This window comes from Rhipicephalus microplus, chromosome 10 (assembly GCF_043290135.1).
Source record: "Rhipicephalus microplus isolate Deutch F79 chromosome 10, USDA_Rmic, whole genome shotgun sequence".
In the NCBI taxonomy this organism is placed as follows: domain Eukaryota; kingdom Metazoa; phylum Arthropoda; class Arachnida; order Ixodida; family Ixodidae; genus Rhipicephalus; species Rhipicephalus microplus.
In genome coordinates, this window is record NC_134709.1 from 73692372 (window position 1) to 73717561 (window position 25190).

Sequence of the window (25190 nt, forward strand, 5' to 3'; positions counted from 1 at the left end):
TGGCCAAGAAGTGAACCCACGTCTTTTTAATGAAGTACCGCAATGTACTATATACACACAAGAGGTCTTGAACGCTACTCAGCTAACGAGCCACAGTAATAAAATTTAAAGCTCTCCTGGGCCGGGATAGAGAAGGGGGTAGCCGAGAAGGGAAAAGAGAGGCGTCTGATTGAAATGTCTTTCATTTTTCACATTGCAAACATCGGCCATGTCTGAAAGGGATATGACGTCATATTTCATGACGCATGAAAGAGAGAGAAGTCAAAATGCAAATCTTGAAATAAAGTTAAGTTTTTGTTTTATGGCTTTCTAATACTTCAGAACATGGTGAACGGGCAGGTTGTCTAGCTGAGAATTGTTTTAAGCCATTTACATTTTTGTCGTTCATAAACATACTCACGAAAGAAGTATAAAACAATATCAGACGAAGATAGTCTGGTGCAGGCCTAACCTGCTGTTGAAGAGCTCTGATATACAGTACGAAGTGGAGAGATCAACCGCAAGAAAATAAGTGACTACTCAGTCGTACTATGCAAGAGTAGTATTGAAAGTAACTGAGAAAACAAGAACGATGGTTATTCGAAGCTTTGAGATTGTGCCTTTTGGCCAGTGATTTTCAGTGAAGTATTCGCCGCACTAACTGCGCCTGTTGATAAAAATATGCATCTGTATAGAAAGCCCAAAGGGTTACGCTACGTAAGAAGGTAGATAAGGCTGAACAATTCTGTAGGAGCTGGAAGGAGAAATGTAAAGCCGTGGTTCAAGACAAAAGGAAATACTGAAAGTTGTCGTTTCAAAAACACAATGAACAAGAAATGTCCGCACCCACTTTGTAAGCTTCGTATGTGTCTCCCTTGGTGCGCAAACAAAGCCTGGTGCAGTCAGATAAGGAAGAAGATTTTACTGACCTGCGAAAAAAACAACAACTCTGTTTGAAAGACGGTATAAGAGAACCTTCTGCTGCATAGCGGTGCTTCTTTCACAAAGCTGGCCATGAGAGGCATAAATCTTTGAAATCGACGCTGTTGACGACGCGAAATTAAGTGCTCCCCTATTTTAAGCCCGCATTATAAAGTGCTTTCAACATCAGCGTTGTATAATGGGGACGTATATCTTTTTTTATGTCTACTAATTTTTTATTACTCTTTGAAGTCTCACAGATACTCTAAGATTTGATGTGCATTATGTTTTAAAGGACCGGCTAATGTACCCTGTAGAAATTGCTCTCTGGTAGCAAACATAATCAAAGTCTATGTATTCAGAGCAGTAGCACAGGTGCTGCTCGATAATGTTTATAAAAGGCCATACAATAAAGATAAGGCAGCAAAGCAAGTACAGTGCAAATAAATTTATGTTAATAGAAGTATGTTATCGTACACACGCAAAACACGACCATCTTAAGCAGTTATTACCATATAATCTTATAAAAGTGGTCGTGTTCGAATAGTTCTTCATGCATTTCTTCCAAAGCTATATATTTATTTTAGTAGTTTTTTGAAGCGTGTATTTCATTTGCGAAAACATCCCCCCTCCAAAAAAAACAAACAAATGAAGCGCATGTCTGCAGCGTGGTATGCTGTACAGTTGTTTGCGTGCGACATTGTCATGCAATGCTCGTTGTCTCTCTATAGCTGTCAATGCATTGTAACGAACGCCGCAATAAAGACGTCACAAAAAAGAACCGATTGGTTGCTTGACAGTACTTTTCTGTCCATTCAGCAATGTAGATCAAAGGATATCCACACGTGTCTATGACGAATCTCTAAGCGATGGCAGTGCGAAACACATGGTAGCAGACGTGGCTCGAGAACATAGTTGCATGCAACAAAGCACAAATTCAATTGGATGGAAACTGAGCGTGGGTCTTAAAAATATTTGAAGAAAACATTTACTAGTAATGTCCAAAGAAACTAGGTTGGGGTGGGTGTCAGCCCCAACCTCTAGGCACCAGCTGCAAGCCCTGCTCTGCCATCTTCCTCGGCAAGCTAGACGTCTCACAGTTGTTCTAATGCGGAGCTGAGCAGAGCTTCCGGTCAGCGCACCGTGCGGTTAGAGATTATCTTTTCGTAGTTTCTGCCTGTTTTGTCGTCTAAACTTGAGAATTCCCATAGTATGTGGTCAATTGTTGCCCTAGCATAGCCAAGCTTGCATATGCGCGTCAAAAAGAAGTCAGGGTAACAGAGATGAAAGAGAACTGAGTTTGGGTAAGTATGTGTTAGCAGTTGTCGCCACGCGGCTGCCTGTTTTCTATATTTTCTGTTGTTAGGCGACGTTTCGCATCCCTCGCTTGTAGTGCTGCATTATTTATTGGTAACTGGGCAAATGTTCCTTCCATTGCCGCTCTTGCCCACGTCGAACTTCTCATATCTTATTTCCAGCAGCTGTATTCAGCGCAAAAAAAAAAGACTAGCTCAACTGACGAATGTATAGTCAATGATCACTCATTCTGTACTCTTTTTTTTACAATGACGGCTGAATAATATATGCAGGCCTACTCGTAAAAGTGGTATTGTGACACAGCACTGCTTATTATTCACAGCTGTAAGATGTGCCTCCCACGGCGGTGTAGCGTTTCCGGTGCTCAGCTGCTAAACCAAAGGTTGTGGGCTCTATCTCGGCAGCGGCGTTTATATTTCGATCGAGGTGAAACGCTCATGCATTATGTGGAGCATGTGCACGCTGAAGAGCACAATAGAGACTGTCGATTTCCGGATGCCTCTACTACGGCGTCCCTAGTACGGTTTCGGAACGTTAAGCCCCAAAAATCATTACCATTGTTATTCTGTATGGTTTGTACGAGTTTTGTACTGCACTAAGATACTTCCGTCGCCCCGCCGCGGTGGTCTAGTGGCTGAGGTACTCGGCTGCTGACCCGTAGGTCACGGGATCAAATCCCAGCTGCGGCGGCTGCATTTCCTATAGAGGCTGAAATGTTGTAGGCCCGTGTGCTCAGATTAGTGTGCACGGTAAAGAACCCCAGGTGGTCGAAATTTTTAGAGCCCTCCACTACGGCGTCTCTCATAATCATAGGGTGGTTTCAGGACGTTAAAGCTAACTTTAAAATTAATCTATAAAATACTTTCGTCTATCTGAGCAAACGAATGCAACAGACACTTAGAAGAAGGAAAACATATTGGTTGTCACGTGATTTACCCACGTACAAAGGTAACTACAGGGAGGTGATTTGTTGGTTTTAACTGTTGCGTACTTGTTTCAGCATGGTATTTGAAGAGTAAAACGATGGTAGCGGGTTCGTGCTTCACCGATTGAAAGGATCTATTCACGTATAACTTTTAGTACACTGCAAGTCAAGTTTTAACATTAAAGAAATGTTAAAGACAAGTAACATCTCATTTGTTTTCATAGGCATAATGGATAATTTCGTTTGTTTTGTTGTGTCTTATAGAGGAACGAGACCCGGAACCCTTCTCTCGTTGTTGCTCTAGCTATGAATTTACACGGCTTAGGGCCTCGCTATATGTGCCATTTTCACTACTGTTGGAAGTGCATTAGTTTTTTTTTTTTTCGCACCATCCGCCAGATTAACGCTGATTGCTGGAAAAGGAACAAAAAAAAACAATAGAGCAGCTTTCCTGGAAGTGCTTCGACTTTCTGTTCGCGGGTAAATGCGTGAAATAGAACATACAAACACCCAAGAAGCAAAATTGAAGGTAGGAGAGAGATGGGTGCTCTAGAATTTAGAGATATTTCAAATTGATAGGCAACAAGAACAATGCATTACTGTTAGTGGCTCGGTGTCTCGAGGAAGACCTCCCAGCAGCGTGGCTCGCTCAACTCCCCGGAACTTCTTTGGTGTCATGCGTATACCCGATAAAAAGCTCGGTGTTCGGATGCCGCACAAGTTGCGTGTCAATCTACTGGAAGTGACGCAATCTGTAGAAAGTCGCCCCTATTGCTCTGTAAGCTACAATACTTACCAAGCTTTAAACTGCCTCAAGAAGGAGCATTTATTTCGGGTGGTTTTACTATTTTTCTCTTGAAATTTCTTGAATCTTTTAAAAGAAATGTAAATTCGTCTCGTCCCGGCGGTCTAGTGGTTGAGGTATTCCGCTGCTGACCCACAGGTCGCGGGATCGAATCCCAGATGTGGTGGTTGCATTTTTCATAGAGGCGAAAATGCTGTAGGCCCGTGGGCTCAAATTCGGGTGCACGTTAAATAACCCCAGGTGGTCGAAATTTTAGTAGCCCTCCAACATGGCGTCTTTCATAATCATAAGGTGGTTCTCAGACGTTAAACCTCACATATAAATCAATCAAAAATTGTAAAGGCATTAGTTCAACGGGCATGTGCAGCAAAAAATAGAAATACATGTACAGATAAATCTCACCACTCAATACCCCTGCTACACAGACAAAGAAAATTGCGCTTACATTAACCGAGATTCTCTTATGTTACATGGTGCCCTAACCACGGTTGTTGGAAGCCGAGCTTGGTTACCTCGGTGAGCCCGTTAACTGAGGAAATGGCAGGGCCCATAAGCGATGAGTGCAGGCCGGTGAGCGTGCGTGAAAAACGAACTGCACTGCATAAACCACGGGAAGTCTGATAATGTTATGAGAAAATCATTTGCATTATCTGCGGAGCACGTCACATAATGCAAAGGTGTATACGCCGCAAAGAGCTGAGTTCGCGTAATTGTACGTTTCACGAAAATCATACGAGAAGTAAACGACAAATTTGTGTACGAAGTGGCGATCTGCTGGTTAGTGTGTCGGTTTATTGGAGGCCAGGTTGCGTTAGCCGCCCTAATCAGGGATGCTTTCGCACCGTGTAATATCAAAGAGCTGTGGTTAGCACTAACCGTGGTAAACGTGGTTAACCATGGTTGGTTGTAGTCGTAATTACCTTGCCCTTGTGAGATGGGTATAAGTGGGCTGGTTTTTTAACAGCGAAGTTGCTTTAGCCATCCTTAAAACCAGGCTCATCAATCAAGGAGACACTGCACCGGCGTGATATAGCAACAGCGCGTTGCCTATAGCAAATGAATTCCCAGCAGTGCACCCGAATTTCTCACCCATTCACGGCTCCACCACTAGCACACCTGCCTGGACACTGCACGCCACCTTTCGACGCTATAGACTTTTCTAGCCTCTATATCGACGCACCAGACGTGACGTAGCGGACAGAGGCGCGTGCGATGCTTCGTGACGTGTAAAGCCTGCGCCTTGTGGAAGCTTTATAGAGAACGACGGAGCGCATGCACAGTGTGGTGGCACTTGAGGTACGAACATGGGGAGAACGAAGAAGGCTCGCTGTGAAGATGATGAGGCTGCTAACTTGGAAGTGCGGCTTACTGTCAACCGAAACTCTGCTGTGCTCGACTCGTTTAATCTAGTCCATGACGTATGGCTGAAATCTCGAGAGGTGGCTGTCCTTCACTAAACTTAAACATGGCATTATTTAGCATAGCATGGCGTTACTTGGCAATAGTTAGCAGCGCTTCGCATAGCCAAGACCAGTTAAAAAAGCGCCAGATTACAAGCTATACCAGGCTTTTTTGAAGGAATGTCACGCATTTGGGTTCCTGGGCTCGGTCAACGCGAATACTTGAGAAACATAATGAAGGTAAATAAAGATGGCAGAAATCACCAAGCTGAAGCTTCTTCAGACAGTGCATAAGTATTACGAAAAAAGGGGCTAGTTGGTTTTGCCGAATACTAAACTTTAGCTCACACACACGAGGACACCAACGAAAGGGACACGAGGACCAGCGCAGACTAACAATGATTTTTCTTTAATAAGGAAACATAATATGCACTCTTTTTTGCTCATGCGCAGTGATCAAAGGAGCTAAAAAGAGTACATAATCTGTTGCTTTATTGAATCAAAATCAGTTTTTCGTCTGCGCTGGTCCCTGTGTCCCTTTCATCTGTGTCCTCGTGTGTGCGCGCTAAAGCTTCAAAGTACTTAAGTGTATTTTTTTAACTTAATCGTATAGCCAACTGAGCGCGACACTGATCATGATTGGCCATTATTTACCCGATGTTAGTCGACATAACCCGCTGTCTCGCTATTAGTAGGGTGGCTGGAAGACACAGCAGAACAACTTTCAGTTATTATCATGCTCCTATTTTTGTGAGAGGTCTCATAACAATTTATCGGTTCAAGTCAATCACGAGACGTCTCGTGCCACCTATTAGCTGCGTCAACATTATGATTCCTCGTTATGAAACCTGCCCGTTACGAACTTTCTCTGCTCTGACTATGACTGCCTAATTTATTATTCAAACTGCGACTGGTACTGTCGAAAGAAGAAATCATGCAATCTTTTGATATTTCCATTTCGAAAGAAAAACCTACAGCTCCAATTAGGTTGATTCTTGTGTTAATGTGAGACATTAGATGAAAAATCCTTAAAGAGAGGCTGCGTTGAGCCAACGTTCCGACAAGCGCACGTGTCTTTGTCAAAGCTAGGAATTTTTTGTCACGAGCTTTCACTTTCCCTTCCTACCGTTGTTTGAAAAATGATAGTGTTTTATGCACGATTATCTCAAAAAAAAATTAGTAGCCGGCACCCTATCTGTGCGCTGGCATCTTCTCACGTATTATCAACTAAATACACCTACATCCTCCAGCATCTCTGTGGTGCTAAACGGGGCGGTACTACAGAGTCGCTATTGGCTCTACGTGTGGCGTGGATGCGCCCCATCGTTTGTTACTCGTTGCCTCTGCTGCATAGACTTCCAGCCTCCACCGAAAGGAGATTTCACTTGTTATTGGCAAGGAGCTTGAGGGTATGTCTGGGGTCGCCACGGTCAACCTCCAGTGCTTCAGTGTATGCAGATGCTCGACAACCACCGTTGGCAGTACTCCGAGCTAAAGAAACATCCATAAATATATTTAGAATTTTCACGCAACATTAAAATCATACTTTATTCGGTGCACTAACACAAAGGACGGTAACCGGACTACAGGATAGTGTATCATCATTCCAACCAGTAGTACCAGGATTTAAACGATGAAAACCTTCAAAACCATCTTGGACGCTGCCGCTTCTCAATGCTATCTGTGAAATAGTTGGCATACGGAAGAAAGTGGGCATGGCCCCTCTAGTAGCTGCACAGATGGTACTTCATCATTTTTATATAATGCAGAATGAAAAAAAACTAAGATATATTCAGACGAATCATGCACTGACGAAGCGTCAGCCTGTGCGGTCTTCATACCTGAAATTCAGAAAAAGAGAATGTACAAATCATCGCACAAATCATCATAGACAACAGCAGAATTGGTAACTATCTTTGAAACAGTTAAGCTTATCTGCGAGAATTTTGAGCCACGAAAGTGGGTGATATGCACGGATAACACACCTGCCCTTCAGCTAATCAAAAATGCGAGATATCTACAAAAATATTGAAATAGCACATTGTATTGAAGAAACTGTAAAATATGGCGCAGCGCAGGTTCACAACCTCGTATTTCAATGGATACCCAGTCACATTGAAATAAAGAGAAATGAAGAGGCTGGCGGCCTCGCCAAGAAAGCATTCAAAGAAGGACGGGTTTGCGCAATCCCTATGTGTGGGGCGGATATTCGACATTTTATAATGCAAGGAGCTTACCATTGTTCGATGGAGAAGTGGTTTGATATCCCTAAATCAAAGGAGTCAGTACTTTATGAAGTTGATCCACACAGAAAACTTTTCGTAGCAACAGATCTCCCATGACACTTAAAGACATTAATCCTCAGATTTCAATTGGAAGTAGCATACACAAACAGCTTTCTTAGTTGCCTATCTGCGTAACCTGTATCAGCCTGTCCATCTTTTTTCAACCTTGCTCAGCAAGTCGCACTACATTGTCTGTATTCGTTGATTACATAGCAGCTTTGTAACATCTTTGTCATTTCTATTAGTATTTTATAGTTTTTTTTTCCTTTTTTCTTTTGCTTTTACCAGTCGGACTACTCTTCATGTTATGTGCTTTATTGTTTATGCGTTTTATCTTTTATTTGTAAACAACGTGCTCGCCACGTGCTCGCGCATGGAAGTAATATCTTTTTACTCGTGTATTAAGTGCCCTTCATATTGTGTGACTTGCATATATATATGCCCATATATCGCCTTTCATGCCGGTTTTCATATTTGTATCTTATTGATATACACATGTATATAAACAGCACTCGTGCCATAAACTGTATTCTGATAAAGGCCGGACCCACGGTCGAAACGTCAATAAAATCACTTCTTACGTGCGTCTTCTTCCCTATATATATATATATATATATATATATATATATATATATATATATATATATATATATATATCCTCCGTGAGTGGTCCCAACGTGGTCTATTTCGACGTTTCGGCCTAGAGTGTGGCCTTCATCAAGATGCCTAATCCTGATGAAGGCCAGACTCTAGGCCGAAAAGTCGAAATAGACCACGTTGTGACCGCTCACGGAGGATATATCATCACCATCATCATCATCATCAGCCTGACTACGTCCACTGCAGGACAAAGGCCTCTCCCATGTTCCGCCAGTTAACCCGGTCCTGTGCTTGCTGCTGCCAATTTATACCCGCAAACTTCTTAATCTCATCTGCCCACCTAACCTTCTGTCTCCCTCTAACCAGCTTCCCTTCTCTGGGAATCCAGTCAGTTACCCTTAATGACCAGCGGTTATCCTGTCTACGCGCTACATGCCCTGCCCATGTCCATTTCTTCTTTTTGATTTCAGCTATGATATCCTTAACCCCCGTTTGTTCCCTAATCCACTCTGCTCTCTTCTTGTCTCTTAAGGTTACACCAACCATTTTTCTTTCCATTGCTCGCTGCGTCGTCCTCAATTTAAGCTGAACCCTCCTTGTAAGTCTCCAGGTTTCTGCTCCGTAGCTAAGTACCGGCAAGATACAGCTGTTATATACCTTCCTCTTGAGGGATAGTGGCAATCTACCTGTCATAATTTGAGAGTGCTTGCCGAATGTGCTCCACCCCATTCTTATTCTTCTAGTTACTTCAATCTCGTGGTTCGGCTCTGCGGTTATTACCTGCCCTAAGTAGACATAGTCTTTTACAACTTCAAGTGCACTATTACCTATCTCGAAGCGCTGCTCCTTGCCGAGGTTGTTGTGCATTACTTTCGTTTTCTGCAGATTAATTTTAAGACCCACCTTTCTGCTCTCCTTGTCTAACTCTGTGATCATGAGTTGCAATTCGTCCCCCGAGTTACTCAGCAATGCAATGTCATCGGCGAAGCGCAAGTTACTAAGGTATTCTCCATTGACTCTTATGCCTAACTGTTCCCATTCTAGGCTTCTGAAAACCTCCTGTAAGCACGCGGTAAATAGCATTGGGGAAATTGTGTCCCCCTGCCTTACACCCTTCTTGATTGGTATTCTGTTGCTTTCTTTATGAAGAACTATGGTAGCAGTTGATCCCCTGTAGATTTCTTCCAGAATGTTTATATATACTTCATCTACGCCCCGATTCCGCAGTGTTTGCATGACGGCTGATATTTCTACTGAATCAAACGCCTTCTCGTAATCTATGAAGGCTATGTATAGGGGTTGGTTATACTCTGAGCATTTCTCTATTACCTGATTGATAGTATGAATGTGGTCAATTGTTGAGTAGCCTGTTCGAAATCCTGCTTGTTCCTTTGGTTGATTGAATTCTAATGTTTTCTTTACTCTGTTAGCAATTACCTTTGTAAATAGCTTGTATACTACAGAGAGCAAGCTGATCGGCCTGTAATTCTTCAAGTCCTTGTCATCTCCTTTCTTATGTATTAAGATGATGTTAGCGTTCTTCCAAGACTCTGGTACTCTTCCCGTCAGGAGACACCTCGTAAACAGGGTGGCTAGTTTTTCTAACACAATCTGTCCTCCATCTTTCAGCAGATCTGATGTTACCTGATCCTCACCAGCAGCTTTGCCCCTTTGCATGCTCTCCAAAGCTTTTCTGACTTCTTCTATCATTACTGGTGGGGTGTATTCTGGGTTACTGCTAGTTCTTATAGTATTAAGGTCGTGGTTGTCTCGGCTACTGTACAGATCTCTGTAAAACTCCTCCGCTATTTTAACTATCCTATCCATATTGGTAGTTATTTTGCCTTCTTTGTCCCTTAGTGCATACATCCGATTTTCGCCTATCCCAAGTTTCCTCTTCAATGCTTTGACACTTCCTCCGTTTTTCAGAGCGTGTTCAATTCTCTCCATGTTATACCTTCTTACATCGCATAACTTACGTCTATTAATCAACTTCGAAAGCTCTGCCAGTTCTATTTTGTCTGTTGTACTTGACACTTTCATGATTTGACGCTTCTTAATTAGGTTCTTCGTTTCCTGGGAAAGCTTGCCAGTGTCCTGTCTAACTACCCTGCCTCCAACTTCCACTGCACACTCCGTAATGATACTCCTCAGATTATCATTCATTGTATCTACGCTAAGGTTGGTTTCCTCACTAAGAGCCGAGTACCTGTTCTGCAGCGACACTCTGAATTCTTGTACTTTCCCTCTCAGTGCTAGCTGATTGATTGGCTTCTTGCGTATCAGTTTCTGTCGTTCCTTCTTCAAGTCTAGGCGAATTCGAGACCGTACCATTCTATGGTCACTGCATCGTACCTTGCCAATCACTTCCACATCCTGCACGATTCCAGGGTGTGCACTCATTATAAAGTCTATTTCGTTCTTATTTTCGCCATTAGGGCTCCTCCATGTCCACTTGCGGTTTTCTCGTTTTCGGTAGAAGGTATTCAAAATCCGTAAATGATTGCGTTCTGCGAATTCTACTAGTAGCTCTCCTCTGGCGTTTCTAGTACCGATGCCATAATCTCCTACTGCCTGGTCTCCAGCCTGCTTCTTCCCTACCTTTGCATTAAAGTCGCCCATCACTATAGTATACTGTGTTTTTACCTTACTCATTGCCGATTCCACGTCTTCATAGAAGCTTTCAACTGAAGCGTCATCATGGCTGGATGTAGGTGCGTAAGTCTGTACTACCTTCATCTTGTATCTTTTATTCAGTTTAATTACGATACCTACCACCCTTTCATTAATGCTATAGTATTCCTCTATGTTGCCAGCTATGTTTCTGTGAATCAGGAACCCCACTCCCAGTTCTCTTCTGTCGGCCAAGCCCCTGTAGCAAAGGACGTGCCCATTCTGTAGCACCGTATGTGCCTCATCTGTCCTCCTAACCTCACTGAGCCCTATTATATCCCATTTAACACCCTCTAGCTCCTCGAATAGTACAGCTAGACTTCCCTCACTAGATAAGGTTCTAGCATTAAACGTTGCCAAGTTCAGGTTCCAATGGCGGCCTGTCCGGATCCAGAGATTCTTAGCACCCTCTGCTGCGTTGCAGATCTGACCGCCGCCGTGGTCAGTTGCTTCGCAGCTGCTGGGGACTGAGGGCCGTGAGTTATTGGACGTAAGCATGTGGGAGGTAGTGGCCAGATACTGCACCAGGGTGGCCAATCCTTCTCTGGTGAGAGAGTGCGTTCTCGGCGGTGTTTGCCGGTGAGGCCTCACCCCAGGCCTCCTAATGCAGTTCCATCAACACGCGGCTTTTTTTTTTAAATCCGGTTTTAAATCCGCCATCGCCGCATTCCAGAATGCGGCGATGGCGTAGTGGTTAGAGCATCCGCCTCGCATGCAAGAGGTCCGTGGTTCAAATCCCGGTACCGCGCAGTTCCCAACCGGAGGATATATATATATATATATATATATATATATATATATATATATAAGTGCATATACTGACAGTAAAAAATGAAGATGTGCGTATGAACAGTTTGTGGCAGTGTGAACTTCTGCCAGCAAACTGGACACTGGCGAGATATTTCAACTAGTTTCAGTGTTCTAATAAGTTTTTTTTCTTCGGATTGTTCATTTTCGGGCACTGTTCAGTATTATTCTTTTTTTTGCGCTGCAACACTTTTGATATGGAGTAGCCGAGGCAATATGGGCCTCAACCTCTCCACAGCAAAACTGTCAGAACAGAACAGAACAAAACAGAACACCTACATAATTGTACCGAATGCCTTCAGTACAACATAACCAAGAAATCTTGAAACAAAAATTTTTAGACAACTGTAAATAGTTGACATTAAAGACGCAAATTTAGTGCAAATAAAAGGCGGTGTAAAGGACATGTCATATTGCATACCAGTGTGGCTGTACAGTTGCGGGGACGAAACCTTGTTTTTCCTAAAAGTATGACTTTCTACGATCGTAGAACAAGTAAAACAAAAAAGAATAGAATCAATACGAAGTCTCAGTGGTACGCGAGGTTGCGGAGGCGTGCTGCACCAAAATGCCTCCACCGGTTAAAGCGACCCCTGTCACGTACGTCGGAAACCAGCTGGAGCTGAAACCAAAAACGACCGGAAGCAGATGTTGCGGGTTACACTGTTCAAACTGCCTGAACATGACTTTTTCAAAGGGAATGTTAAACATTTTCTTGTGTTGCTGGTTCCTCCAGTGGTGCGTCAGTATTTTTGTCACGTGCGCCTGAGTGCAACAAAGAACGGGCTAAAAGCAAATTGCATAACGACGGAGACGAAAACATCCAAGAGCAATACAAGTGATCTACAAAAGTTTTAAAGCGCTACAAAGTGCAAGTAAAAGAACCAGGAAAACATACCGCCAAAATGTAACACACCCGCTGTTAACGTTCAGCACAGTGGCAGTTAAGAGGCGGTGATTTTCGTTCAAGTTATGCTCTAGCTACCTAATTTTTACTTTTGCACTAACGACCCTGATGTCAGGTGTTGTGGTACGTTGAGAAGGCGTATTTCTCGATACTCATCATCAACCCCGGATACACCAAGTGCGTTAATACTGCCAATCTGACCACATCGACGCGCGCGCGATCCAGTCACAAGTATTGCAGAAATATTGGACTTTTAAATAGCGCAGTCAAACTTGCGTCGTGCGCCACTAATGCTAACTTTTCTCATATATTTGCTGAAAGCGTACTCTGTGCAGCCTGTTTCAATGCACACGCGCGATTTCGAGAAACGTTGAGCTCGTACGTTGTAAGCACGTTTGCTGCAGCTAAACACGGTTCAATAGAGCAGGCGGAAAAAGAGCTACTGATATGGCTCCCAAGAAAGACGTAAGGGATGTCGTACATTCGGATGCTCCTTATCCAACCATGCCAAGAAACGATCGGAGGGAATCACGAGGAAAGGTAGAGTAGGATAAAGAAAAAAAGAACAGCGTATAGAGATCTCCCAGATGCAACACCGCCTGCGGCTGACGCTCGAGGCTCGTTAGTCAGTGTGAAGCTTTATCCAGGCTGGAGCTCACGGACAAACGCGAGCAGCTTTCAGCAGTCGGCCTAATTAGGGGTGTCTCAAGCGAGCAAATGAGGCAGCATTTTGACGATGACGACGCACAGCGATACAGAGTCTTCTGACTATCAAGTGCATTTGCGAGTGTACTTCTAGTGTTAAGCACGTGGCTAGTTTGCTACGGCAAGTGCGGTTTTGTAACAGATATTATTACCGAAGGACGCCATCTTGAACATTTTCAATCGAGTTTACGAAATTCGAGGATCACTATGAAATTATAACGGAGAATGGTACCGTTTGAATTTCTGCCGTAAAATTTTAAGCGCACTTTATCTGAAATTTCGGGTATGGCCCTTGATTAAAAAGTGGTTGGCACCACCAGGATGCAGAGCATTGTTCATATTTCAAGTGTACAAGTTCGAACGCCGTTTGTTTATCGAAGGGTAGCACATCCTGTTGTTCAGATCGGCACTTCTATTTACTAGAAATACTTCATCTCCGGAAAAGAGCACCATTGGGGACCTAAGGGCACTAATGTAAATGTACGGTATGCCATAGTATTAAATTCCAAACAATTTTGAAGGCTGAAGTCTTTGTCGCGAAACTGTTTAATGCAGGTGGTCTAAAGAACTCACTTCGAGCTCACGTAAAATTGTAACTTATGGAGAAGGATATAGAAAGATATTGTTTTATTTATTGCACGTAAGTAGCCCCAGTCTGAAGGAGAGTTGCAGCGCTGATTTATTGCTTCATTATATAGAAAAGAAATAAATATTTTGATGATTCAAAACAAATTAAAGAAATTTATTACTTATACATTATTGGTGAGATACCTCTTGCGTTCGAAATCATTTTGTAGACGAACGACAGCAAACTATCAAAGAGAGAATCATTAGAAAATATAAATATTTCTCGCTTGTACGAAAAAAAAGAACCGGAAATTAAGGGCTCGTTGTTTTTTTTAGACACCATATTATTGAGAAGTAACAGACAGCGATATCTAATGAAAATACGGGAGAGGTTGTTATTTGTAATTGTATTGTAATTGTGAAGAAATCAAACTGAATGAAGAGATAGCATTGCCGCTGCACACACCAAGCCTACGGCTTCCGAAGAACGCGCCTTATGCTCTGGAAGCTTATCTGCTGCGGCTGTCACCTTCTCTGCAGTTTATGGGAAATAAACTCAAACGTGGAAGTGTAAGCGAGCGTCACTATTGTAGCCATGACAACAAAATGATTAAAGGATGCCTTTCATCGTTTAAACTATTTAGGCCCTATGAATTTTATCGACTGCGTGCAACCGTATCCCATAGAGTGAATGTTGCCCACCATTCCTTCAATGTGGCAACCCTGCCTCTCTTCAATCTGGTTTTCCGGTCTATTCTTCATAGACAGATTTTCTTTCACAATTGCTGAAGAGAGAATGTAGTTTTCTTTATTACGCAGAAATTACCAATATATCAATGTTAACCTGTAGTCTGATGAGTGAAATACAGGCAAAATACCACTTTCTGCAGAAAGGTCCATAGTAGAAAAGATAGGGGCCATTTGATAGGCTGCGCTCCTCTTGCTTCGGTCAACGTTTTGTGCCTTACAGACTACAAATTCAGTGCAAAGATTTTTGGGATGGTCGAGTATTCAAAGCGCGTACCTCAGCAAAATAAATGCCATCGATACATTCCCCTCTGATATACTAAGGTACTGATACAGCCGGGAAAAAATGCAGAATTTGATTTGAGCTTTGTTACTGATACAAGAACGCCTTCGAATGCGCTTAGTGTTTGTCTGGCTTTGTCAGGCTATTTCAAAAGAACTCCAATACTGCACTGCGTGGTCATACAGAGGGCATAGAGGGGCACACCTGGCACGCCATTCCAGTGCAGCCAAATATGGTCAATTCATTTGTGTCGGTGGCACTCTTCGGCCCCATTAGATCACTTGAGCAAAAAGTACTCGAGTTTGTTTTGCCATTTCAATAAGCTCTGGCAGCCTTAATGTTTTTTCTCTTTTTTTTCTGAGTCATTTTCTCTTTTTCACGTCAGGAGTTCTGCCGAACTTACCAAAAATACACAGATAAAATACACTCGCTCATGTTTCACTTTTATGTGGTTTATCTGCTATCCTTTCAATGCTATTTCATTTGCGTCTCTTTATTATAAATGGGCCAATATTACTATATTGGCACTTGCCATGTTCCCCTGGCGATATGCCAATATAGTTATCCTAAAGACCAGAATTATCTCTAGTTTGATTGCGCCAGCAATTACATGGACACTCTAGGCTGGATTTCACCAACGGCGTCGGCGTCGATGTCATGCACCGTATATGTATATGTACCTATATGCATATGAAAACGCAAGAAAGAAGAAAAATCCGGAAAAAAAGACTCCGGTGTGCGAAAACGAACGTGGGATCTCGGCGTCGTGAATGCGAGGCGACAAAAAGGCCCTGAAACACTTTTTCAAGTAAATATAAAATGAATTCACTGGAAGAGCGTATTGCCTCAAGAATTCAATGCCCGAAAAATTTTAAGAATCCGTCCAGTGCGAGTGGAGTTACAAAGGTTTGTCGCATGCTGCAACTGCATTCTCTCTTCGCTCGTCCAGACGAACGCGCTGGAAGCTAAGCAGGGAAGGATCGCAGGGCCACAGAAAAACGTCACGCATGCTTCATGACTTTGAGCACTTCTTTCTTTTTTGTCTTCGAATGCGCGTCTTTCTCAGTGTGATCGCACACGCACGCGTGGACAAGTAGCGGCCTACCGCGGCGATCTCTGTAACGAGCAAGCGTGCCATGTTCAATTCAGCCAATGGCTGATAGATGGGTCGTTGACGTGTGATTTTTGGGTATATAACGTAATTTGTCCAGAGATTAGAAAGCAATTTTCACCCGATTTTGATAATTTATTGTGAATAATAGGCCTCTTGCTGTGCTACAATGTTTGGCTCACGTGTTGTCGGAAGCCTCTACTACCGATCAGCACCGTTTTCTGACTATGCTCAAATAGTGTTGCAGGGCGCCTTTAACCACTGAACCCTTCAACGTTCAAACGGCAAGCTATTTATATCTACCACTTACCGCTGTTGGCAGGCGTCTTGGGGGGAGGGGGGCGGACTATTGTGTTCTAAGCATTATCAGCAAAATGGCGCAGTGAGCGCGCAGCAGCTCTTATCTCTCACGCGTACTTTGGCCCACGTAGAGAATAAGGGGTGTACGCTCGATCGTGTGCCCTTATCTTTTAGTGAGGAGAATCGTACGTCTTGGCTAGCCTGGGGGACTTCACCGGAACGATTCTGTTGTAGTTACCGGGCGCATAAAGGTCACTTCAATCGTTGCACAACCTGTGTTTGCGAAAAGGGCGTCCTTTTAAGACACAGCGAAGTAACAACTGAAACGCCTATTCTCATTCATCTGTACCTGTGGGTACGTTTCGTGCGTCATTTGTGCGTGAGAAACGCAGGCCTCGTTTGGATCTGCCTGCCATTCTGCGCATGGCTTTCCAATTTGTTGCTATTGTGTTCGATGCTTCACCTTTGCGGCAAAGCTGCAATTTTTTTATAACATTTAGTGTAAACTTTTTGTTCTACGACATTTTGTTCTGCTGCGGTATTTACAGAATACATGAAAAGGGTGTATCCGAGAGCATGCAAGGTGCATCACTGATAGAATTTTCGTTCGTAACTTGTTCCTCGTCCCAAAGGAATTACTTTGAACAACTTTGCGTCCCGTGTGTCGTGGGTATTCCAGACCAAAAGTGCAAAGTGTGGTTAAGCCCCAATAAGCGGGATGTGTCCTTCATCATTCAATTAGGTATATCGTTGTCCTGGTTCATGTATCCTGGTACATTCCTTAGGACAATTTTGTAATGAACCAGGTTGGTGTAGGAGGTCTCGCAGGGCGCGTACAGAGAAGGATCATGAATTTATAATTTTGAATTAGTAAGCATTGTTCATGCTTTATATTGTACTTGAATGTTTTGTACTTGTCATCGCTTCCGCGCAACAGCCATGTGTATATGTACAGCACACCAGGGTCTTTGTCAAGATATTCTCATTAATGTTAGCCTTAGTAACCTACCAGTTTTGTCTGGTAAATAAAAAATGATTTTAATTGAAAATTGATAGTACCTGGCTAAGATCGGCTCAAAGGCAAAATGCTCTATCAATGAAAACATTGAATATATCTTCATTGATCATCTTGATAGTCTATTTGAACAATAAGTAGAATTATATATGAGTACGAAACGTATCAAGTATAACTCTTTGCTTGAACCGAAACTAGCAATTTCGCACCAGTTATTCCGATTTTAAGTACTGGGAAGTGTGACGAGGGTATCGCTAGTGTGTTCATGCCAGTGCCATCCTTGTTATTCATGATGTACCTACAATGATTAGAGACCAAATTAGAGGGGAGTGGACTTGGCTTCAGCCTCTCTCTCTCGTCAAACAAGGCAAACTCTTTGAACAGGCACTACCAACATTGATGTACGCAGATGATATAGTGCTAATGGTCGACAACAAGGAAGATTTGCAGGGATTGACTAACAACTGCGGTAATGAGGGAGAGAGGTTAGATTTCAGATTCAGTAAGAAAAAATTATCAGTCATGACTTTTAATGATAATGAAGGCAGTGAGCTTAGGATACAACAGGTCACGCTAGATATAACAGATAAATACAAATATTACTTGGGCGTAAGGATAAGCAATAGGACCGAATTTCTAAGGGAACACGAGATATACATAACGACTAAAGCTAACAGCAATGCAGCGGTGATGAAAATTAGGGCACTGTGGAATTACAATAGGTACTATGTTTTGAGAGGAATATGGAAAGGGGTCACGGTTTTTGGTCTGACGCTCGGCAATGCGGTCTTGTGCAGAATATCAGAAGCTCGAGCAAGATTAGAAATTAAGCAACGTAGAATAGGTAGGCTTGCTTTAGGAGCTCAATGGAATACACCAAATCAAGGAGTACAAGGTGATATGAGATGGACATCATTTTAGGGCAGGAAAGCTAGCAGCAAGATAAAATTTGAGAAGCGATTGAGAGAAATGAGCGAGGAGCGTTGAGCTATGAAGCTTTTCAGCTGCTTGTACATGAAGAATATTGATACAGAATGGAGGAAGCGAAGCGAACCACAAAATCGACGGGTAAGTACTTAGAAAAGAGCAGGGGGTCAAACCAAAAATAACTTTCGGTTAAGAATAGGGTGAAGAAAACAGAGACCGATATGCGGAGAATTGGCATGATTAAGAATCCCGCACTAGGGAATTTTTCGTAATTTTAAGCAGGAAATTTCGAAGCAAAGGATCTATGATAATACTCGGGATAGTTCTCTATTGTTTGAGGCCAGGATGAGAGTGTTGCGAACCAAAACACACCGTGCCAAATACGAAGGAGTAGACATGGTATGCAGTGCGTGTGGAGAGGAGGAGGAAACTGCTGAACACCTGATAATGTTCTGTAAGAGGCTTCACCCTATAGTTCAGGATGATGGCGCAGAGTTTTTCAAAGCACTGGAGTTTAGGGACAGCAAGGGCGAAATCGACATTAGGTGGGTAGAAATAACTAGAAAGAGGCTATCGGATTGGTGGCTGAAATAAAGGTACGAGTGGAAATAAATCCTTCACTGCAAAGTGACAGTCCTCAACTTCACTATCAAAAGAAAAAAAGAGATAAATACAGTTGTTGGTTCACTAAGTATTGCCGCTAGGTGGCCTTTGTCGCCACCCGATCTAAAGGGTACAGCAATATCAATCTAGACATCCATCCAGAAAAAAAAAGTAACCAAGTTTTTGGCGAACAAGTCCACAGAGGAAAGGTTAAAAATGTTTTCTGCGATTGTGGCGCTGCTTCTTCACGTGTGAGTGAGTAGATTAGGTAGAAGAAAAAGAAGAAGATATTCTGTAATGAGAATGAGGAGGAAAGGATGGTCAAGAAAGCCGGTTTCTAACCTGCTATTCCTCACGGGACTATTGGCAAACGGAAAAGAAATAAAAAAGAGGTAGGCATGATGAGAGGTGGCTATGGTATACAGCAGGATGACTCGGTGCACACTGCGCACGATTATATAAACCAGTCTCGCTGAGATATGTGAACAAGAGCAGTTCAAGCCCCGTTTTCTTGTTTGCCAGTGTGCTGGGTTCGCGGGGCGAGGGCGCTTACGTGATAAGCACATTGTTGCCGCAAAAAGGAGAGCGGAGTATGCGAACGCGATGAGGTGTTGCCGCGCACAATGCTTCAATTGAGTCGCTGTCGCTATCGTATTCCGAACGATCACATACCGTACGTTAGTGCTTGACTTCGGCCTTGTGCGCTTTTGCAGGTACAAATACACACCGATGTACTGGATGTGCTGCTGCAGGAGCAAGACTTGCCGCTGTTGTTTCGCACGTTCTCATTATTATATATTTTGAGGTAAAAAAAACGAGTCCTTGGCACCCACCATAAACATAGAGCAGGTAAGTATTCAAAATTCAGCATTGAAAATTTTTACCACCCCTGTTTGTATTCAAAGCGCGTCTCGTTAAGGTGAAGTCTTGCGGCAATTACCAGTCGCTGTGAGAGCGCCGGCATCATCGCTCGCGTTGAAGAGGCAGCTGAAACCCGTAGGGGAGGCAGGTTAATCTGGGAAATGCTGACTGCGGTGAAACCAGTGAGGAGAGTGAGCATTACCCACAGATGTAAACGAATCGGTAAGATGTAATGCACCCCCGCGTGAAGTGTACAAGCGGACGCGCTCTCTTTGTATCGCGCCCCTTGTAGCACGGATTGCGGTGAATCCTATGTGTATTCGCTCGACTGCCACGTCTCAGGAGTTACGACATGCATGCATCTTGGGCTTTCTTTATATGCGCCTACGAGGAGGCTGCAGCATGCAGGGATATGAAGGGCGAGACCATATTTCTTGTTAGTGCAACGGAAAAAGCAGTCTGAAGAAATTTATCGCGCATGTTACTCAACAGTCACACTTGAAATATCTCACAAGTGAATGCCTCATGGTAGAGAGACAATGTTGTTAAACCAAGCAGGATCGGAAGCCAGTTCCTTTTGCGGTGATCACGTAACACTGGTTAACCTAAATTGTGTTTTTAAACACCATTCGCTGACGTTGGTCTACGTAGTCCGAGCCAGATGTACCATCTTCCCCAGCAACAGCGCACCATATAAGCTTAAAGCCTATAATGTTGGTAATACTATCTTACTTTTGGCATCGCTAAGCAGCTGTAAACAAGTGGTTATATGAAACATTTGTGACTGTTTAGCGTATGTATGGGCGTACAATTGTTCGTATCTTTAGCGTCATTTCATTACGTTTCGCTAAGTGATCACTTCCCAAGTGGCGCTGCAGCATTTAAGGGGCATATTCGCCGTCAACATAAAAGTGGCGTACACTGCAGGATAGAATACGAGTATCTGAAGAAAGACAGGCAGCAATTTTTGAGAAAATTCGCGATACAAATTCCTCTTGGAAGTCTAAATGTATAAGACGGCTTTCGCGTGCGAATAAGTAAAGTAGAACGTAGGCGAATAATATAACAACCAGAAAACACCAGGAACATAAGTATTAGGTGCTATTTGCAATGCTGAAGTTGTGCTGCCAGCTTAAACATTTAACACGAGTTTCCCACCGAGAATATACACAAAGAATTGTTGCTAGGTCTCATGAGAATCTGAAAAGGCATGTTTCTCACCACAGTGTGAATCAACCTATTCGCTAACATGAAAACCCCAGTTCGGCAAAAAGAGGCTGAAGTGAGAAGGTAAGAATCGTATTCCGTATGACTGCTTTACAAATGAAATGAATGAAACGTGTTTGCAACTTGGTGATAGAGGGCCCCGTGATCCCAGCTCCAACTCGAGGGAATCTTACCAAACTATAGGAACTGCGTGCCTTGGGGGACCAGCGCGTAAGAAGAACGGTGCTACACCGGGGTGTCCCAATATGCATTGCAAATGCGTGTGTGTCCGTGTTCTTCTGGCACCCCGCGAGAGCCAGCTCACCTGGTCGATGAAACGGTGCAGCGTCTCATACTTTTTTGTGTTTGGTTGGGGAACAATGGCTCGAGTCTCAGAAAGCTCAAGAGGGCTGCTATAGAAGAGAGCAGTGGTCCTTGGCTTCAGACACCAGTCAGCCGTGAAAGTCGGAAATGTCTCTTTTGTTGGCCACGAATAATGAAGCATGAAGACACCGGTGTTTCCCCTCGTGCTTTTTCTTCGTTTCGTGGCCCCTGAGTTCTAGCTTCTTCGGGCATGCTGTGGTACTTCCTTGCTCCATGGCATCAAAGCCCTATATACAGTTTACTGGTTTGTTTTGTGTTGTGAGGCGAATGAAAATGGTAAAGTGTAAGATTTGCTGATGCGTGTAGCATCTTTTTACACTATAAAGCAATATAACTAGCAAAACAAGAAAACACTTGCTCTGTGGGACTATTAGAAAGGACAATGACAGATTATGGTAGAGAGATATATGTAGTGGTGCATCGAGAGAAGGCTGTGATTTGTCGCGCCACCGAAATTTGGACTTGCCTTATGGTGAATGCAGCATCAAGTTTGAACATACATTCACAAACACGGTAGACACTCTAGAACGACTATTTCAATAGGATGTAAAACACCGACTTCCGCATATTGCGGTTGTATTTCGCACTCAAGAGACGCATAAGAACAGTGTTAAAACCACAAGAGTGGCGCTTGTAGTTTAGCACCACAACATGAAAAAAGCAAGAGCTGTCTTCAATATTGTTACGAAGAAAAAATGCGGGAGGCTTGTCGACACCTGTTCATTATACTTTGAAATTATCCTGGAGATCTATCACATTTCCCATAGCTTAAAACAAGACGGCGAAACGGCCCAGTCAACGGCCATAATGTAGGTGCTTAATACATAATCAATTCTATACAAATACTATTGAACTTGCAATGTAACGAATGTTGCACAAATAGTTTTATGAGCTTTGTGAAATACAAGAAATCTGTTGGATATTACAATCTTTTCACATGTTCATGTGTAAGTGTGCACACGGAGTGTCGCCTAATTAACCACCCCCGGGAGCGTCTCATAACGCACCAAGGGACACGTGGCGACGCAATGCTGGAGTTGTGGGTGTAAGCACCAATATTGGAGCGTATCGTACTTCCACGTAGCCTAGCGTAATATTACACTAAATTAATCGTATATTAGTTGCTATGTTTCTCGACGTGAAGCGGGCCAACGACAACGTAATGCACGACGTCACTCTTGATGCCCTGAAAAATACTTGAATTAGTAGAGAAATGCTTCCATTGACCCGGAACTACCTATTGAAGAGAGATCCTTATTCATACATGCTGTGGATTGCCGCAAGATTGATCTCTACACTTGTCATGGCATCCCACAGGGTGGGGCTCTCAGCCCTACTTTGTTTAACATCCCCAGCATTAGACTTGTCCGGGCTCTGCCTTGATCAGCAAATCTATCTGTATACGCCGATGACATTACCATCTGGGCTTCGGCAGTGACGTGAGCCCAGGTACGTGCAAGGATCCAAAAAGCAGCGACAATAACGTCGAAGTGCATCCGTGCTCTAGGGCTCACAATGTCCACCAATAAGTATGTCTTAGACCCTTTTACGAGTGAGCCGATGTTCTGCTATTTCGTTTGAGTTGACAATATAAGAATTAAGTATATGAGATGTCATCGATTGTTGGGCATCTTTATTGACAGATACCTTTTGCACAGTGATCACATCTCGCACTTGAAGAAGAGGCTCAAATCTATTGCCCACGCAATAAAATTTCTCGCTGGTAAAACATAAGGCGCGTTCGTATCAGCCATGCTTGAGGTGCACAGAACACTCCTTTTTTTTTGGGGGGGGGGGGGTATTTACAGTATAGCACACCCTTGCTGTCGAAGGCCGGGAAGACCAACATCCGGATCCTGCAAAGCATTAAAGGCCAAGCTCTTCGCCCATGCTTGGGGTTATCCAGGTGTGCTAACACGGTCACTGGAATTGCCATTGCCGAAGACCATTCGATTACGACATCTATGACTGTTGACACACTCCCAGCACATATTCACTATGTAGACTGTCTGATAACCAACTCGCAAGCCGGCCACTAAAAAGACTGAAGACAGAGTTCTCCAGAGTTGTTGCGGCTAACCTATATTCCATCTCCTGGAGGTTCTCACCTGCAACCATAACGCCATGCCCGGATTAGTGACTGCAAAAACATCCTCTGCACCTTGAAGTATCGGGAGAATACAAAAAGGCTAGCCTGTCATCTAGAGCCCTGAAGCAGACCTCATTGCACCTCTTACATCTGAACTCATATTTATATGTACGGTACTGTTTCGGAAAGATTGATGGACATTTTTATAGACCCATCTCGGTCAATCACCGTCAAGTTCGAAACGCCACACGTCATGACATCTATACAGTCACCGACCTTGCCACCAAATTTGTTGTGCGAGAATTCCCCGGAGGGTGGGCTATATTCTGCGATTCTAAGGCGACACTTCAATGTGAGCGAAGTCTGCGCTGCGTGAACTATCATCTGTTGGTGTCTCATATCAACAAAATCAGTCATCTAGCCAACGGTTGCGGGGTCACTGTGGGATCACTGGTAATAAAAAAATTGCCGAGAACGCTGCTCGATGTGCCCAACATGGAGCGCCTACACTGCTCATACCCTTTACAATCGACTACACTGCAAGATAACTTCACCAAACCGCGCATAGTGCCACACTTCTGCATTAGAGTCCTCCACTGAACTCCAATCGACGCCCACGAAACCTTGGTTCATTACTCCAAGTACAGCTGCCATCAAAAACTTCATGACGTGACGCTGGAATGCTGTGTCAGTTATAGGTCAACGTAGCCTTTACAAACAACTTGAGTTTTCGCATTGGTATGGCTCACTCCCCCAACTGTGATAACTGATACTGCTTGCGTAGAAACATTTGACCATGTCCTCTGCCATTTTCCCGAATTCGAACAAGATTGTGGGACACTCCACTGTGCCTTGAGAAGACTGGATGATCCTCCGTGTACACAGTGGAAAATCTTGGTCCCGTGGACTTCTCGTTCATCAGGCCTAAAAGCCATACGAGCCCTTCTACAATTCTTGAAGGCAACATCACTGAGCGACCACATCTGAGACCCTGCACTGTGTGTGTAGTGTGCGTGTGATACGCAATGTTCACCTGCTTCTTTCTCTTTATTTTACTCCCTTATTCCCCTCCCCTCGTGTAGGGTAGCAAACACGACTTCATCAAGTTGACCTCCCTACCTTTCTTATATTCTTATTCTCTCTGTATTACTGATTAAGATTTCTTACACTGCCAACTTAGCTCACCTAATCGCTCAACAGAAATGACACTGTGGTAGAGAAAAGACTAAGTTGGCTTCAAGTGCTTCATATTTGTCTCGTTTTTTAAATAGCAAGTAACTAAAAAAAGCGCTATCTATATGCAACATAAGAGCTTCAAGTAAACATACAAAACTCAGATGAAAGAAGGAACGAACCAAACGCCAACAATATAAGAAGGCCAAACTGCTGGAAAAGTTCTTCCACAGTGTTCAGGAGGAACCCAACAAAGAAAGAACTATATGCCCGATTAGGACGAGATCGAAAACGTATGTGCGACTTTTAAAGGCTGCTACACTACCGAACTGCCAGTCCTAATCACGTTTTCTAACTTTTCTTTATTCACATGGAAGCAGGGGCCGATGGAGTCGCTCTGATAACTTTCCTGAGCCGTAATCAGCTTTTCTGCAAAGCCGATACTTTTGTTACTTGGGTGCGTCGGTACGGCAACGACCACCATAAACAACGCCCGCTCTCTATTTACCACCGCACCCTCTTTCGCGCTTGCCTAGCAGCCACGGACCCTTCCGCCTCATTCACTTCTAGCTCCCATACAACCGGAATCCCTCGCGATGT

General features: G+C 43.5%; 1 protein-coding gene across 4 annotated transcripts in view; it reads right to left on the reverse strand.

Annotated features, from left to right (window-relative positions):
* Window positions 1-6859: 6859 nt before the first annotated feature.
* The window catches only part of LOC142774447 (uncharacterized), a 59346-nt gene continuing 41015 nt past the window's right edge, over window positions 6860-25190 (reverse strand). For all 4 annotated transcript variants that reach the window (XR_012886402.1, XR_012886403.1, XR_012886401.1 and 1 more), the window contains one exon: window positions 6860-7188. Coding sequence is in view for 1 of the 4 variants with exons in the window: in XM_075874795.1 (XP_075730910.1) it covers window positions 7183-7188 (6 nt within the window). In the remaining 3 variants the exon portion in view is untranslated. The remainder of the gene's footprint in view (window positions 7189-25190) is intronic.